At 38.2% G+C, this 19564-nt stretch overlaps 2 protein-coding genes across 2 annotated transcripts in view; one reads left to right on the forward strand and one right to left on the reverse strand.

Annotated features, from left to right (window-relative positions):
* FBXL13 (F-box and leucine rich repeat protein 13) overlaps positions 1 to 19564 on the forward strand; it is a 263465-nt gene that overhangs the window by 121697 nt on the left and 122204 nt on the right. The gene's annotated exons all lie outside the window — the stretch shown is intronic.
* LRRC17 (leucine rich repeat containing 17) overlaps positions 1 to 19564 on the reverse strand; it is a 40170-nt gene that overhangs the window by 14331 nt on the left and 6275 nt on the right. Inside the window, exon 2 of the mRNA XM_063448152.1 lies at positions 7354 to 8193. Coding sequence (XP_063304222.1) covers positions 7354 to 8101 — 748 coding nt within the window. The 5' untranslated portion in view covers positions 8102 to 8193. The remainder of the gene's footprint in view (positions 1 to 7353; positions 8194 to 19564) is intronic.

A 19564-nucleotide genomic window follows, 5' to 3' on the forward strand; every position in this document is an offset into this window, starting at 1 on the left:
TGTTTTGTCACTCAAGAGTCACTTCATCAGAGCCTCTGAGGTCTCGTTGGCGGAACGCAAGAGAACCGAGCTGGAATGCATGTCGGTCCAGATCACAGGGCTTTACAGTTTTCTTCATCTTCCCTTTACATCGAGCCAGCACAGAGGGAGGAAAACTTTGGAACATTTCTTGAAGGGATTGTACTCCATTACATGCGATCTCAAATTTCTGACGTTGTGTGCGTTTATAATTCTATTACTAATAAATAAGTGTTTTTACAGAAAGCCGTATGTCTTTTCTGTATTTTCTTTCTACAGATGCTTAACACAAGACAGAATCGTTGATGATTTCTTATTCTACACTACCATATACATGGTTGAAAGTGAACTTATTATTTGGAATTCTGTGTACATTCTGTTTATTTTTCCATATTAAGGTACTAGATTATTAAAGGGACACTATAGTCACCAGAACAACTACAGCTTAATGTAGTTGTTCTGGTGAGTATAGTTAGTCCCTGCAGGCCTTTTGTTGTAAACACATCTTTTCATAGAAAATGCAGTGTTTATATTACAGCCTAGAGACACCTTCAGTGGCCACTCCTCAGATGGCCACTGGAGGTACTTCCTGAGGCAGTGCTGCACAGTGTACAGCACTGACATTCAACATCTTCACACTGTGCATGGACACGCTGCACTTTCCCCATAGATATATATTGATTAAATTCATCTTTATGAGGAGATGCTGTGTTTGCCTCTGTCGCAGCAAATCTAATGCTTCCATAAGGGAAAGTATTGTGATTGGCTGAGATCAAATCCAGCACCGGCAGACTGGAATAACGTTAAGATTCAACTATATTTAGGAGGGTGGGGTGGGAACAGGGGGGGCTAGATAGTGATTTTAACACTATAGGGTGTTATATGTTATGGGGCATATATGTTTGTGTTCCTGACCCTATAGTGTTTCTTTATTCCAGGGATGGGGAACCTTTTTTCTGCCAAGGGCCATTTGGATAGTAATAACATAATTTGCAAGCCATACAAAATTAGCCCCTGTCTGTCTCTTTTGCCCGATCCCCAGCCCCAGCCCCCCTGATTTGGATGTAAATACCCTCAAATTAAAGCTGAAAGTCTGTAGTTAAAGCACATCTTGTTTGTTTCATTTCAAACCTATTGTGTCGGTGTATAGAGCCAAAAATATTTGAATTGTGTCGATGTCCCAATATTTATAGACCTGACTGTATTTGATTCAAATGGACTGCTACCTGAACAAAACTTTTATCTTTTATTCCCAATGGACTTTGATTATTGATTGATTTATTAATATTCATTGATTGTACATAGTGTCGTATTTTTATTCCAAGTTTTTATATCTACTTCTGGTCGCATTATCGTTTTTTTTGTTGTTGTTGTTTTTTTACCAGTTCCTGTGTATGTCTGTTTTAATAAAGTAGCATGCACACTATCAGCAAGTAGAGATAATGTAGTGTGAAGTAAATAATGATGTGTTGCCAAACAGATATTATCATCAGTAATAACTTTGGTGAGTGCATGGCTGAGTCAGGATTCTATGGGCAGAAGATTGCTGCACATGTACATTGTCAGAGTTGTATGCATTTATCATACAGCAAACCTACTGTATTTAAAGATTTAATCAACTAACTGTGACTTGTGGTGAACTGGCAGCAGAACTGAGACAATAAATACACACACATAGATCAGTCTATGTGAATATAGAGATACTTCTGAATTACTCATTTGTTGGTAATCTGTGCCATGAACAGAAATCATGATACTCCAGTTGTTTTCAATAGAAATTACATCCATATAAAATAAATAGATAGAACACTCTATGCACCAAAAGCACTACAGCTAGCTGTATTGGTTATGGTGCGTGGTGTGCCCTGGCAACCCAATGTAAGCAGTTAGACCATTTTAGAATGATTTGACTTCTTACTTTGAATCCGTCCAGGTTTCACTCCCCACCTCTCATTTCCGCTCTGGAGAGCCAGGTACTCCTCGTGAGCTAAGCTCTGCAGGGCCAGGTCATCAGCTAAATACTCTCAGCCAATGAACTAAACCCCATCCCCAGCCCCTGCTTAACTCAGGCAAGGAAATTCTGGCTTTCAGAGAGGCAGGGAGTGACGATTGGTGAGCTTCAGCTAACTAAAATAAATGTTTCCATTGGGAGGGAGTACTTCTGGCATTATACTTCTGCCACCATGCACGTTAGTGGTTACAGGGTGTCACAATCACCATTCGCACTTATCTGGGGTTCCCTCACCGTGTTTCACTTTGTGGCTGATGTGGTCCCTCTTTGGTGCATGCCGAAGGTTCAGGTGTGCTCACCATAAACAAAGGGGGGTGGATTCTTTGTTCTGTACAACATAAGGGCTGCCCATCTCGCTGCAGCCCGCAGTTATCCCACAATGCGGAACAGTTCTGTGTACAAAGGGTGAATAGTATATGTGGAACTGCACTCACTCCCACAAATCTGAGCCAGGGTGCTTGCTTAGCCGGAATCAAACACCAGATTTCCAAACATTAGTAAAATAATAGGGGTCCAGGCTCTTTATTGAGAATCACAACAGCAACGTTTCGACCCCAAAAGGTGTTTGTCAGCTTGACAAAGACCTTTTGGGGTCGAAACTTTGCTGTTGTGGTTCTCAATAAAGTGCCTGCCATGTACAAAGGGGGCTGAATCTCTGCCCCACAATGACATCATAGCGCACACGTGCCCAAAGGGCAGGGGACATTAAAGACAGAGCCCAATTAAACAATGGTGTGGAAGAGGTGGAAACCTCTCCCCTATATAATGACATCTAACCATATCTCTGTGCTCAGTTCTACTATGCTCTCAGCACATACACTTCTGTGATTCCTATTGTCTCCTTACCTTTGACCTATTTGCCTGTTACTCTGTTTATGAACCCGTGCTGCCTGCAACTGACCTTGTCTTCCCCTGACTACGAGTTCGCTAAATCCCTATTTGGTACTTTACTTTTGGCTTACTATTGCTACCTAGGTTCCTCCTGTCAAAACCATATCATGGGGCTCTGAATATCATTTTAAAATGCAAAGTAACTCTATTCAAATTTATGTTAAGTTTTAGTTAAGTTACTTTCAGTTCTATATACGTAGAGCTGCTGTACAAGCACTCTAATAAAAAAGATAGCAGCAATCCCATATTATATAGTCACTTAACTGGTTTATAATGTGCTAATGCAATGTATTTGTAAAGAGCAGGAGAAAATGTTACATCCCCAGTGATTTTCAAAGGGAGGAGGGCAGATTACTGCATCACTAGTGAAAACAATGAGGGAGACAGAAACTGGCCGTCCCTTGCATCATAACTCTGACAGTGACATAAGTGGTTATGGTGTATATTTATTCCCTGGATAATAAATACTTGGGCTCTCCTTATATATTTATATATTTAACAGATAAAACATTTGAAGTTTTATTACATGGATACCTATAGAATGAGTCATGCTGGTAGTCAGTTTTACACAGATAATGTAAGTACCAGTTCCTCTCTGGGTTTAAGTGGAAGACTTAAGAAGCTAAGCATGCTAAAATGTCAGTAACAATATGTTTCCGGCACTTATTCCTATTAAAGGGATACTCCATACAAAAAAAAGAAAAAGTTCTGTAGATATCCCCTCCATCACCCAACAACATACATTTTTTTTTTTTGTGGAGGTATAACAAAGTTTGCTTGCAAAAGCTTCAGAAGTATTTTTTGCAGCTCAAGTAAGCCTTCCTGTTTTTGTCCATTAACGACATCTGTCCTGGGGAGTGTCCAATCAGAAGCTTCTCCTTGAGAACCCTTAAAGACAAATCATGCATGAAAAATGCTGGTCAATCTTACATTTCTCACTGAGCTATATTACATCTCTTTGAGAAGTTTATGAATAGCAAGTTCTGAGATTGGCTTCACTTCAACTTTGAACTACAGTTCAAAGCAAGTGAAACAGGATACCCTCCCATACAGCCAATAATGTGTGTCAAAGATGCTTAAGTTGAAATCACCATATTTAGCCTAGTAATTCTAGGCAGAGCTGGAGGAACATTTGGCAGATTCACTGCCTAAAAAGGGAGACCTAAAACGCTTTTTGGCCTTTTTTTAGGCTACAACCTATCATCTCATATGCCTATACCGCACCACCCATGCATCCAGAGAATTCCCAAAATACACAGACGGCATCTTACTCGATGATGCTCTGTGCCCTTCTGCAGTTTCCCTACAGGGAAGGAACTGAACTATGCAAACCCCCGACTCAAGAGGTGGCTCCTGGACAGGCCTGGGGTTGGAGGGATTCTTTACCTTGGTGCCACTGCACTGTTCTCCTAGATGGACTTTGCAAGCATCCACAAACCCTGCCTAGCCAAGGAGTTTGTAGAATATCTATCTCACTTCTTTACCTGTCAATTAGCTCTATTAGTTAAGTCTAAATGTGCATCTAACCCCAGAGGCACGAGTGTGTCTTCTTGACAATGATAAGCATATTATTATATTTTATTATCTTATTGTTATTGAATTTCATGTGTGGGCTGACAAGTGACCATCTTGGCCCGATTCCGAGCTAGTTTAAAAGCTCTTTGTCGCAGTTTCTCTAACAGCAATACTTAGACTTTTTGGTTTATTAATTGTGGTGTGACTATTGTTGTTCAGACCTAATGCTTAGTATTCTATGTATATAACGCTGTAGTGCACTGTGATTGAGTTGTCCAGTGTTTTTTTACTCTTTTATTATTCACATGCTAGCTCTCAATATTTTTTTTTTTTTTACTATTATGCTAATGGCTAGTAGAGCTGAAACCAATATATGCCTAATACCTAATCTTATGCCTTTATAATTCCTCTCATAATGCAAGTTGCAAGTAATATTTTTAGATATTTCTTTTTTCTTTATATCAGTTCTTGCGTTTGAGACATTTTCCTGGGCAGTTTCTACATTTACTTAAAAAAAAAAGTACAGTCACTCTCTCTTCGGATCATTCTTCAACTGTATATGTTTATATTGCCTGCATATGTTTCTTATTATGTGATTAACTCATATCAATACTCTATACCTCGAAAATTTACATTTACAAAAAATGAACGGTATAAGAAATATTTTCACCCCCAATTAAGTTACTTCTACTTAAAGGATTAGGCAATTGATGATCTAAATGCCTAGGATAATAAACCTATATTTTTATTGTAAGCATGCCTAATGCTAATGTGTAAAAAAACAAACAAAAAAAAACCAACAACAAAAAACAAACTAACACAACACTAAGTTAGCCATGCGTAGCTCGAATACACATATAAATGATGTAGTCAAACATATCTGATGTATGTAATAAAAGGGTACGGATTATATGGATACAGTATATATAAGGAATCCATTCTGAAAGGCATGAGCACCGAAGAGGTTAATCTTTGGGGTGTAGAGCAACAAAAGTTAAATGGGTTAAGAAAAGGTTCAGCTGTTGCTCACCTTTTGCCTTCCCCATTCCCATACTTTTTTAAACCACAATTCGTTTGTTTGATTTTATGGCTAAAGAAGCATCTTGTTACAGTCAGGAAACGTTTTTCTGTTACTGAAGTTTCTTTTTTTGTTGTTTTTTGTTGTTGTTTTTTTTATGTCCCTGTTTTACTATTGGTTTATTGGAATTCACATTCTTTTATCCCTTACACTTTAATTGTCCTGTCTGGTGTTTTACTATTTTGGTCAATAAACCAATAAACAAGTATTCACAGATTAGTGGCATCCAGTGTACTGGGTGTCTTCAAGAGTGCAATAACCCTTAAGGACACAGCTTCAGAAGCTGGACTTACCCTTAAGGACGCAGGCAATTTTTGCTTTTTTTCTGTTTGTGTTCAACCACAATTTGCACCTCTCTCATTTATTGCACCAACATATATTGTATACCATTTTTTAGAGGGGAAAAAATGGCTTTCATTTGATGTCACATATACATATATAAACTTTCATTAATTAGAAAAAAAGAAGAAAAAAAAAAAAAAAAAAAACCCCCCCAAAATTTTCTTTCACAGTTTTGGCAATAATAACGTGTATAATATGTCCAGTTTAGGAATATCCAGGTTATTACTCTGTTGTACATTTAAAATAGACCAACCTTTACAATCTATAGAAGGCAATGCTGTCTGAGGGCAGCGCTGTGTTTATTGCCACAAATGCCATGTCAGCTTCTAGTCCTAGGGGGCCCAAGAGCGGGCCATCTTAGGGCCCCCCTGAGGCTTGCATCTTCTGATGTTGGAGGCGGGCAGTGAGGAAGCACTCTCCCCAGAGCTCTTCCTGCTCAGCTCCCTCGCGCACCCTGCAGAGATTGCCGGAGTCGGAATATGACGTCACTCCGGCCCCGGCATCACTATGCGGCGAACGAGGGAGCTGAGCAGGAAGATCACTCCAGCACTCCCAAAGGAAGGGAGGCTGGGTGGATTGAAATAATTTTTTTTTTTAAAAATTGTGAGTGTGTTATTGTATGTGTGTCTGTTAGTGAGTGTGTTAGTAGTTGTATGTGTGTGTGCATGTCTGTTAGTGGGTGTGTTAGTGTATGTCTGTTAGTGAATGTGTTAGTGTGTGTCTGTTAGAGTTTGTGTATGTGTGTGTGTGTTTCTCAGTGAGAGTGTATGTGTGTTTCTCACGAGTATATATATATATATATATGTGTGTCTGTAAGTGAATGTCTGTCAGTGAGTGTGTATGCATTTCTGTAAGTGTGTGTGTGTGTCTGTCAGTGAGTGTGTGTAACTGTGAATGAGTGAGTGAGCGTGTATGTCTGTGAGTTTGTATGTTTCAGTGAAAGTCTGTGTTGGTTAAACAGTGTGTGTGACAATGACTGCGTATCTGTCAGTGAGCGTATGTCAGTGTATGCATCAGTGAGGGCGTGTGTCTGTCAGGTAAAGAGCGTGTTGGTTTTAAACAGAAAGATAAATTTAGAAGGGGGGGAGTGGGTGCCAGAGTTGTGTCATGTCTAGGGCAGCACAAAACCAGAATACACCACTGTCTAAAGGGAACGTAATGAGTGTCTCCCATTGCTTCCCTCAGGATTTCATTATTGGCATAGTGTGGGAGTAGGCAACCTTCAGCACTCCAGATGTTATGGACTAATGCCCTTACTTATATAATGATTGCATAGCATCAGGGGAGATGTAGTCTGCAACATCTGGAGTGCCAAACGTTGCCTACCCCTGGTATAGTGTAAGGTCTGACATTGCAGAAAATAGTTAAAAATCCAGAAAAAAATACCACAATGAGTCACACTTTTAGACATTTAAATATAATATATTAAACACTTTTGTGATCATATATTCCTTCGATATTCATATTTTGAATTGTTAAAAGAATTATGTTCACAAACCTTTTTCCCGGCAGTCAAGCATTACCACTGGGTGTAGATAAAGATGACACTTTGATGAATCCACTGAGGGTCGAATTACTTTAGGGTCTTTCTGTTCTCTTGGTACTGATATGTCCTCCTGGCATATCACTTCTGATGTGACTTCTTTTAACTTCTGACCGGTCATCTCAGCTGGAGTCACACACCTGGCATAGTTTCCAAAATTCCTGTTTTTTGGAAGCTGAAGATACATGACCAGCGATTCTAACTCACAGTTACAATCCCATGGGTTGTCATACAGTCTAAGATAGGTAAGCCGTGGCATATTAATAAAAACCTCTTCTGAAAGGACATGTATTCGGTTATGTTGCAATAAAAGAGTTTTAAGTTTCTTCAAACCAGAAAAGGCCTGAGTCTCAATTTTTAATATTTCATTTTGCTGTAAATCCAAGCTCTTAAGGTTCTTAAATTTAGAAAACGCATTGTTTTTCAAGATACGAATGCGGTTTCTAGCCAACAGTATATGAATTAAGTCTTCTGGCCACTCAGATAAGATGGATGTCTGTTTCGTCTCCTGGCAGTCCATGTATTTTTCATTAAGATGTGTGTATATATCACAAGGGGATTCTGTAGCATAACGTTTAACTGTGCTAGAAAATATCTTAGGCTTGTTTGGTTTGTCATTGTTTCCTCTGTGGTTCCGTCTTATCTTTTTAAGCTCAGATGCTTGGAAAAAGAATAACAGCATTATAAGGGTAACCACTTGCATCCTGACATCCAGCTAGCCCTTATTACCCTTTATAACAATGGATTTGGACTTTGAAACCAGAATTCCCAGTTGAGTTATTTGGAATCCCTTCTCTGGAAAAAAGAAAAAGAAAGAAAATAAAATATTTTGCAATAAACTTTAGTTAGTCATTTTACAGACTTCATGCTGCTAAATTATAATGCATTATCATGTATTCCCAATTATTGCTATTGCAACAAAAGAGCTGTAGTGACATTTTAGCAACTAAATGAAATATTATTTCTGATATCTTGTTTTGGCATTCTTATTTTGTTTGTATCCCCTAGCTGTGCCGCGTATGGTATAGATTTCTGGACTTCCGTGACTTTTTCGGGACTCTCTGCCTTTATGTGATCCCAAGTGAGGTCCCTCAATGACAGTGTGTTTTACATTCCTATACAACATTTGATGATATTAATGTATAATCTGACAAATAGAGTATCCAAGATTTATTCCTTACTGTTCTCAAATAGTGCACACACATCCCGGCTGATGTTCGTGGGCTTTGTTTTTGCCTCCTTCACAGACCAGCAATAGGACAAGATATATGGCCTCACCCATCACTGCTCATCAACAACAAATAATTTGAGACAGCATAAATATTGCGTCCCAGTAAATACTCTCTACTACAGTTTATTTCACAACATAATGGTAGGTTTTAGCCCTGTCTTAATACTTTTGGTACTCAATGTTATATTTGGTGGGAATGTTTAATAAGAATTTAAAAGAAAGATCCTATTTTTTCCATCTTAAATGTCAGACAGCACCTTGTCAACCACAATCTATGTTATTGTATCACACCAATTTTCACAAAAAGTCAGTTATGATATGAATCTTTTCTATGAACAAGAGTATTTAGCCATTGCCACAGATGAGCTTATACTCTGCATATAAGAAAGAATTGCTATCTGTTTCCATTGAACTGTATTTACATCCTCACAGGAATGTATGTATATATAAGTCTATTTATTTTTCTTTTACCCTGTTCTGTACCCCTCTTTACTGCAATGTCTAAAGCCCAGGACTCTTCTCTAATTTGTTAATGATATATTTTTTTATTTATTTTGTTTTGTCATTGATGTTCCAGATGTGTACCCTTAAGTCTTGAAAACCATATTGCAAACCTTGAGTAGCACAATCTTTTTGTTTTCATATGCAAGAAGTTTTCATTTCTAACTTTAACCCCTTAAGGACACAGCTTCAGAAGCTTGTTTTACGCTTAAGGACACAAGCCATTTTTGCATTTTTTTGCTGTTTGTATTCAAACGCAATTTGCATCTCTGTCATTTATTTCACCAACACATATTATACATCGTTTTTTTAGAGGGCAAACAGGGATTTAATTTGATGTCACATACACATAGATACATTCTCATTAATTATAAAAAAAAATGCCAAAAATGGAAAAAACTAAAAATACATATTTTTCACAGTTTTTGCAATAATAGTGTGTGCATAATATGTCCAGCTTAGAAAAAGTAATTCAACATAAATTCATTTATGTGTCTTGATTTATAGAGTACATCATATGTATAGGATTTCAGCTTATTTTGAAAATTACAGGTCACAAAATACATGGACTAAAATAACATTTCAATTTGCAAAAAATTTAGAAGTTGGTATGTTTGTCTTGTAGGTTTAGTAGCCATCACAGAAAAAAATGCCACACAAAAGTATATATTTATATAAAGTAGACATCACAGGCTATTTACCTAGGGTTAGTTTGACACTTTTTACTTGGCCATTTCATCGCCAATCAAAACTGTGTTTTTTCTTTATTTTGGCATGTACACATTTAACAAGGTTTTTGTAATCTGTATTATGTAAAGCTGGTGCGTGCTAATCCTGAGCAGAACCCCATATTGTGTTCAGCTACATCTGCTGAGTATAAAGATACTAGGGATCTACCGATTATCGGTTTTACCGATATTATCGGCCGATATTCATTATTTTCGGCAATATCGGTATCGGCCAATAAAGATACCGATATTGCCGATAATACATACCAGGACCGCCGGGCCCATTACAAGCCCAGCGGTTCTGGAGGGGCCGGCAGCAAGTTGTTAATTACCTCCCAGCAGCTTCCTTCAGCTCCCATGTCAAATCTTGCGAGTCCCTCGGCCACAGAGCGTTGCCACAGGTTACCATGGCAACACTCCGCGCGGCACGCAGACCACAAGAGTTAGACAGGGGAGCTGCTGGGAGGTAAGTAACAGCTTGCTGCCGGCCCCAACAGCTCAGTACATGCCATTGAACCACCAGGGACTGTCATATCCCCCCTCCCTGGCCAGGTAACAAGCTGGGAGGGGGGGGACAAAAAATAAAACATATATAAATATTAAAAATACAATTAAAATAAAAAATGCATCCCCTCCTGCCCATTTTACACAAATTACATCCCTTCACAAACACACACACACTATACAAACATACACTATACACACTGCATTCATTATATACACACACTATACAAACACACACACACTGCATTCATTATATACACACACTAAACAAACACACACTACACAAACTGCATTCATTATATACACACACTAAACAAACACACACACACACACACACACTACACACACTCTGCATTGTATACACACACTGCATTATATACACTCACTACACAAACACACACTACACACACTGCATTCATTATATACACACACTACACAAACACACTGCATCCACTATACACACACTGCATCCACTATACACACTGCATTTACTATACACAATACACTCACTATACACACACTACACACTACATTCACTATACACACACTACACAAATACACACTCTGCATTCACTATATATACACACTACACAAACACACACTGCATCCACTACACACACACACACACACACACACAGCTCCCCTGTCTAAACACACTGCATCCACTACATGTGGCATGTATATATTGTGCATTTTCAAAATGGTAAATGTACAGAATATCGGCAAGTTATCAGCTATCGGCCTGAAAGTTCACACATTATCGGTATCGGCTTTAAAAAAAAACGATATCGGTCGATCCCTAAACGATACCCCCATTGTATGCCTTTGGCACTTTTCTGTAAATCTACAATGCCATATAAGAGACAAGGCTATTTCAGTTTCTATAGTTAATTTTCGTAGATGGATTTGACGGGCCTATGTCTCATTTTAGGGTATTATAGTAGGGTGACTGTTCAAATAACCCCACAAAGGGCTTTCATTTGATAAAACAGACACCCCAGGGTATCTTATATGGTGTATATTGTGCCTTAACTTGTCACCATTTTTTCACCAATTCATGCCAATGTTTGTGGTGGTGGTGGGGCGGGGAGGAATGGCATTTTTACATATATGTTTCATTTTTGCCGAGTATTTCTTACACTTAATATGTACCACTGTCATAAAAATCCCCAAATTATGCTCAGTTACATCTTCTGAGTAAAACAATATGCCCAATGTATGACCTAGACACTATTTTGTGAAGACGTGACAAGCTTAGGTTTTTAAGTGTGAATTTTCATGGAGGGTTTTTATGCCCGTGTCCCACTTTGGAGCACTTGAGCAGGCTACATATTACAACTACACCATAAAGGCATACCATTTCTTAAAGAAGACATCGCAGAGTATGTCAAAAGGCATATTTTGAACCTTAGCGTGGGATCAGTGTAATGGTAATAAGCATTTTTTCTGCCTTTTTGACACACAAAGTGACCTTATGCGTGCTGCGACTGTATAATACTTAATATGTTTCTCAGCTATGTCGTCTGAGTACAGAAATACCCCCATATGTACCTTTGCCAGGTATATGTGGACATGGAAGGGGCACATTTAAGACACAGTCATTCCAGTTTTTTTCAAAAAACAAAATTTTACGCTGTGTCCATGTTCCATTTTGGAGTGGTTTAGCTGATTGGTTTTTCAAACTTCCCCACAAATGCATGCTATTTATTAAAGGATACACCCTGGGGTAATTCAAAAGGCATATTTTGAACCTTAGCGTGGGATCATTTTTTTCTCTAGTTTGTTCCAGGTGTAGTGGTAATGAGCATTTTTAAATGTATTTTTTACTTTTTAAAACTATTTTGAAACTTCTATTTTGCTTATTATTTTTTTTAAACTTTCCTAAACTTTCTTAAGGGGTTAAAAAAAAATCGGATTACAGTATAATACTGTGATCTGTATTTTGATCACTGTAGGTAGTGATCAACTGGCAAGGAAGGGGTTAATTATTTATTAGGACTGGGTAAAGCAGGGTGGGATTTTTTTCCTTTTTTTAAAAACTTTATTAAAACATTTTTTTAAACTTTAAAAAATTGTTTTAACATCAACCCCTAGCTAGCCTAGCACCAAATTCCCTAATTCCCCACTAACTTCCACCCACCCCAGCTAGCTAAATATATTATTTTAATATATTGAAATTAATTTATAAAATAAAATTAAATGCGTAAAGGGGGGTGGGATTTTAAACTAACTTTATTTTTTCTTTTACAGTGGAATCAGATCATCACTGATCTGTCTTCCTGCACTTCTCACAGAACACGGAAGAGCAGGGAGGCGGATCGTGAGTCCCTGCAGCACATGTGCTCGCTCTGACAGCCTGTCAGAGCGATCACTGCTGCAGGGCAGCGCGATATATATATATATATATTTGTGCTCAAAAGTTTGCATACCTTTGGAGAATTGGTAATATATGTACCCTTTTTAAAGAAAACATGAGTGACCAGTCAAAACAAATTTCTTTTATTTCTTATTGGATTCATATTTAACTGTAGGTTATAACAGAATGGCACGAACATAAAACAAAACATGGCAACTAAGAAAAAAAACTAAATGACCCCTGTTCAAAAGTCTGCATACCCTTGGTTCTACTGTCTATTGCCCCCTTTAGCATCAATGACAGCGTGCAGTATTTTTGTAATAGTTGTCTATGAGGCCCCTTATTCTTTCAGGTTCTATAACTGGCCAGTTGTCTTGGCAAAATGCCTCCAAGTCATGCAAAGTCTTTGGTCATCCTGCATGAAGTGCACATTTGAGATCTCCCCAGAGTGGCTCGATGATAGTATGGTCAGGAGACTGTGATGTCTATCCCAGAACCTTCACCTTTTTCTGCTGTAACCACTGGAGGGTCAATTTGGGTCATTGCCATGCTGGAAAGTCCAAGAGTGTCCCATGTGCAGCCTTGGTGCAGAAGAATGCAAATTGCCTGCCAGTATTTTGTGATAACATGCTGCATTTATCTTGCCATAAATTTTCACAAGATTTAGAGTTCACACAGCCCCAAAACATCAGTGAGCCACCACCATGCTTCACAGTGGTGTTGGTGTTCTTTTCACTATGGGCCATGTTGACCCCTCTCCAAACATAGAGCTTACGGTTGTTACCGTAAAGCTTTATTTTGGTCTCGTCACTCTAAATTACAGTGTGCCAGAAGCTGTGAGGCGTGTCAAGGTGTTTTCAGGCATATTGTAACTAGTCTTTTTTGTGGCATTGGCGCAGTAAAGGCTTCTTTCTGGAAAATCCACCATGCAGCTAATTCTTGTTCAAGTATCATCGTATTGTGCTCCTCGAAACAACCACATCATCTTTTTCAGAGCAGCCTGTTTTTCTCCTGAGGTTACCTGTGGGTTTGTTGTTGTATCCCGAACAATTCTTCTGGCAGTTGTGGCTGAAATCTTTCTTGGTCTACCTCACCCTGGTTGGTATCGAGATCCCCGAACCTTCCACTTCTTAAGTGATTGAACAGTACTGACTGGCATTTTCAAGGCTTTGGATATCTTTTTATATCCTTTTCCATCTTTATAAAGTTCCATTACCTTGTTACGCAGGTTCTTTTCTGCTCCCAATGGCTCAGTATCTAGCCTACTCAGTGCATCTATGTGAGAGCTAAGAAACTCATCGACTATTTATACACTAATTGCAATTTAAAAAGCCACAGGTGTGGAAAAGTAACCTTTTTTTTTTTTTTGCATGATCAGTAATATTTTCTAAATAAATGCCAATATTTCACAATTTCTGCCAGGGTATACAAACGTTTGAGCACAAATGTGTGTGTATATATATATATATATATATATATATATATATATATATATATATATATCTATCTATATATATATATCTATCTATCTATCTATATATATATATATATATATATATATATATATATATATATATATAAAATAAATGGTATGAAGATAGCACTCCAAGGACTTAGAAATATTGTGAAAAAAAAATGATCTTTTATTCAGGCATCTGCCAAGTTAACTCAATGTTTCAGTTCTCTATTGAAACTTTCGTCAGGATACAGTGCATTACAACAAACAGTGTTTAAATAACATAAAACAATAATGAACACATCGTATACAGCCTGCGTACTTACAATTAACCCCTGGAATGCAGCCAGCTGGAGTGAAAAAAGATTTACAGAGAGATTTACAAATCTACGATTTATACGATTAAAGGACTTTTTCAAAAAGTCACAAGAACAACACAGAGATATCCAGAATAGATTCAAACCAAAAAGTTATTTTGACCCACTCCCTAACCATCCGACTATTAAAGCATTCCTAAGATCTATCAATCAAGAGACTCAACTCCAACTCAACCAACATGTGAAACAGACCACCAATATCTCTAAAGAGGAAAGAAAAATTATCGCTTCTTTAGCAAAAGATCCAGAACTGGTAATCCGTCCAGCTGATAAATGAGGGGGCATAGTTCTTTTAAACTAAAACAGTTACAGAGAAGAGATCCTGTCACAGCTTCAATACACCACCACATACCTGAAGCTTCCAGTTGATCCAACAGACAGCATAATGTTGACCATACGGAACACACTCCAACGAGACATTGATGCAACATATATTTCACAAGAACTCTTCCAGTACCTACTCCAGAAACATCCCAGAACTCCAATCATTTGCACATTACCTAAAAGAACTCTACATCTCTTCCTGGAAGACCAATCTCTCAACAATCGGAGGAGCCCTTGAACCAATTGTAAAATGGCTGGATTATCTATTCAAAGAAACGATTGAAAAATCGCCAACATGTATCAAAGATACCCCAAGCTTACTCAATTCTCTCCAAGAAATTTCCACATTGGATCCATCTGCACTATTTATCATGTGACGTTGAGAACCTCTATAAAATCAGAATTCACAGGGCTGGGATTGAGGCAATGCGCAAAATCCTGACCACCTCTTCTTACTATGTGGGCCTACCAATAGAGTTTACCTTGGAATTATTACAACTATTCCTCAGTCTTAATTACTTTAGATTTGAGAAGACGTGGTACCAACAAATATCTGGCACATCGATGGGGGGAGCCATGGCTTCAATGGACGCCAATGGCTACATGTACATATATGAACAGGAGAACATCTTAACACCCTTTCAAGCAAATATAGCCTTTTACCGACGCTATATCGATGATATCATTATGATATGGAATGGCACGCCTGACTCTACTGTACATATGTTGGATAAGATCAATCACCTGGACTCTCCAGTCCGGCTCACCATGACGACAGACAACCTAACAGTCGATTTCTTGTATATACGCCTGTATAAAGAAAACGGTAAGATAGCATATACCCTCTACAGCAAACCGATAGACAGAATCACCATCCTACATGCTAAAAGCCATCACCCCAGACATCTCATGAACTCACTTTCCCACTCTTAGTTACTAGAAATAATTCCAACCTAAAAAATGCCCAAACCCAACTGCAGGAAATGTGGGATAAATTTCAAGCACAGGACTATAGCAACAAGATACTCCAGGGAGAACCTGATAAATGCTATGACAAAAACCCCAGAGATACACCCAAAACCCGAGAGACTTATCTTTCCAACGAAATTTACTACAATGTCACACCACCTCAAGAGTACTCTGGATCATTACTGGAGAATCATGAAGATTGATTACACACTACCAGAACTGTTTAAAAACCCACCCATGATGTGCTACCGCAGAGATCTATTGGTCAAAACAGACCCTACCCACTGCTACAACCCACAGTCCAAACATCAGAACTTAGGATGCTACAGATGCTTGGGGTGTGTGACATGTAGCCATATGATACCTACCAAGACATTCACACACCCCCACACTGGGAAGAAGTACATAATCCGCCATCGATTGACCTGCACAATTGATTTTGTTTTATATAAACTATTGTGCCCCTGTGGACTGGCATACATAGGGAAAACTGACTTGCCACTACGAGAGAGAATCCACAACCACCACTCCAGTATACGTGTAGCTTACAGGGACAAGGGCTCTGACCTACCTGTGGCAAAACACTTTCTTGACTTTAACCATCCATTTCCCTCCATGAAGTTTATGGCAATCGACCACATACCTTTGCCAATAAGGGGTGGTGACCGCAAGAAGCTTCTATTACAGAAAGAACAATACTGGATTAAGACACTTGACACAGTCTACCCTAAAGGACTTAACGAGAAATATTCCTAAGGGATATTTCTATGATCAGCTCATTAAGACCAGTGTAGCTGCAATATACTTGGCCCTTGGAATCTGATCTGAATATATTTATTACCCATGCAATACCAGATTGAGCGAGCTAATCTCTCTCTGGTTATTGACTATATTTTCTGTTCTTTAATGTTTTTAACATAATTGATTGAGCTGTTTATTCCTCCATCATATCACATTTGTTTTGTACTTTAATATAAGCCAGGATGAATATATACTATTTGATCTTTAGGTTCAGTCTCATGGAATGTTCATCAGAATACTCAAGGGTCCATCTATGGCATCAATGGCCTTAAGCAGGATAGAAAGAGATGTCACAAACTTCTAGTCTTTAAAGTTATCAGCAGAACCAGAGTCAACGATGGCTATAGTCTGGTGTAATACCGAACCCTTGTAATAGAGGCACAGGAAGTAGGATCCTGAAAGGAAGCTGTTTAGGGGACATTGAACTGAGTTCGGACTTAAGTACAGAAGTTTTCCTGATGGTAAGGAAGGGTATAACAACAGTATAACAAGGTGGAGGGGTGAGATTCACTGAAGCACTAGGCTGTTGAGAAGAGTGAACAGGAGCTTCAGCCTGAATCCCAGTTGCCTGACCCTCAGACTGAAGACAAGCTGTTCTGGCATGGCAAGTATAGTTTGCAGAGATTGATCTGTGATCAGAAAAAAATGGATGGATGAGTAAATAGAGCCAAAATTAAGGATTCCAGAGATCAGAGTAGTCAAATATCAGGGCCAAGTCAGAACCAGAATAACACATCACAAACAAAATGCACTCTCGAGTTACAGACACCGGGACAGGGTGAGGAGGTGGTCAGAATGGCCATAAATAAATCCAGGCAGGCTACCATCAGCCTGCATCAGAAATGGTGCCAAAATATATGCAACCTGCGTTGTTTAATCAACACAGATTGGCTCGGTTACAAGAACATATGACCCAGATCTTGGAGCATACGAATAATTTGTGAGTAGAAGCATTACATGTCATTATTGATGTCTTAACAACATCAATGCGCATAGTATTGGTTGTGTCAAACCTTATGCACAGTGTCGATATGTGTACATTGGCACCTGGAAGGCGCTGAATTCATGACAAATAATTTACCTTGCTACGCATTTAACTTCATTTGACTTCTCAACACTGTCTTCTCAACTGTTGTTTTTGTTGTTATTCTAATTTATCTTAACATATTTATTTTTGGCACCAATATATTTTGCAGTATTTTACAAATAGGAGTATTGGACGGAAGGTGAAGAGAGCCTTGTTCAAACAAACTTACAAACTACAGTACACATTAGCTCTCTTCTTTATCCCTATCTATATAAGATCGAGAGTTCCTGACAGAATCCTGAAGATCTTAGGAGTTTATCTCCCTGCATCTCGACAACAGAATACTTAGAGTAATTTATATAACATCTGGCAGCTCATCCTTTCCCTTAGATTGTAAGAGGTCCACTCTGCCTGCTATATAAATAATGTATGATATGTCATGTGGGTTCTGTTCTGCATCAGAACATAAAAGATTGCTTAAATAAAACAAGGGTCACAGGCTGTATATTATCCTACCCCAAATACATGATGCATTTCCTTTCTTTTTTTAAAGCAGTGAACCATGCATAGGAAAGGGCGGTTAGAAAGTTAATTAGTTTTAAGATGTAAATTACAGCTCAATATATTAACCTCTCTAAAGCCAACCTAGAATAAAATATTTTTTCATCTGGGTAAAATTTCAAAGTTGCCCTAAGTCTGCAACATGTTATCTGTCATGGTTTGCATTCTGTCTCAGAGTCTGCTTTATGTCAGAATTTAAAAGAGGGGATTATAATGGAAATATGCTGGTAGGATTTTGGTCTGGAAGAGATAATTACATCTTTATTTCAAAACTGTAGCTATCATTAAAGGTGAATATTGCCCTATGATTTAGGAACCCACAATCTGCAGGCTTCACCAAAAGAGAACTGCGCAATAGTAATTGCAATCATTTAAATGAAAACATGCATTGAGCAAAAATCAAAGTAGGTACAAATGCATTTAATTTATTTAACTTGTGCTGACACATTCTGTTGCACAAATCATGTTAAGTAAAGGGTATGATAAAAAAATACTTGGTTTGACAGAGAAAGTTTAACAAAATTAATTTTAAGAGTCCTGCTTGCAAGCTTACATAATAAAATAAATTACAACTTACAGCCAGTGCCTATTAAAAATGCCATACGGATAGAACTGGCTTTTATTTTAGATTTATTATCAGATTTCACTCTGAGTAAACTGGAGTAGGAGCTGGTCCTTTTTCTAAAGAACCCCATATTGTGCACAACTCTGGATCCTTCAATACCTCTTTGAATAACGTAAATGAATGTACTACTTAAAGTAAAATGGACATGGGGAAAAGCACAGCATGTACACATTGAACGTGTTTCATGCCCCAAGTCCCTCTCGCAGTGATATTGTACCCTACTCATTAAATTAAAACTTGTTTGCTTTGAATTTAGCTTTACTTGACTGACCAAAGATTGGAATAGCAGTCCATGAGCTATTCACATCCCTGCCATTTAATAAGAACATTCAAGGACCACTCCAGGCTGGAATTACCCCTATTTGTATGCATGCATTGTATAAATAATGATATTTAAAATATGTAAAAAAAAAAAAAAGTTTGAAAATTCATAGGCAAGCAGCAGCAGTGATGGGTTTTTCAGTCTGATCTTTGGGATGCAATTTTATCCCATAAACCTCTGTCTTGCAGAGGTTTGTTGGCTACACAGTTAAGCCCCCAGCCCCAGTCCCATTTATTAAATCTGATAAATGGAACTCATGAATAAGATGTCAAATCAAACCAAAACAAAATGAAACATCTAAATAGCTTTCAAACATCTTTCAGTTTACTTGTGCCAATACATAGGGAACCTAATACATTTGTCACAAGTTAGGTGTGGTTGATA

Source organism: Pelobates fuscus, chromosome 3 (assembly GCF_036172605.1).
Source record: "Pelobates fuscus isolate aPelFus1 chromosome 3, aPelFus1.pri, whole genome shotgun sequence".
NCBI classification, from domain to species: domain Eukaryota; kingdom Metazoa; phylum Chordata; class Amphibia; order Anura; family Pelobatidae; genus Pelobates; species Pelobates fuscus.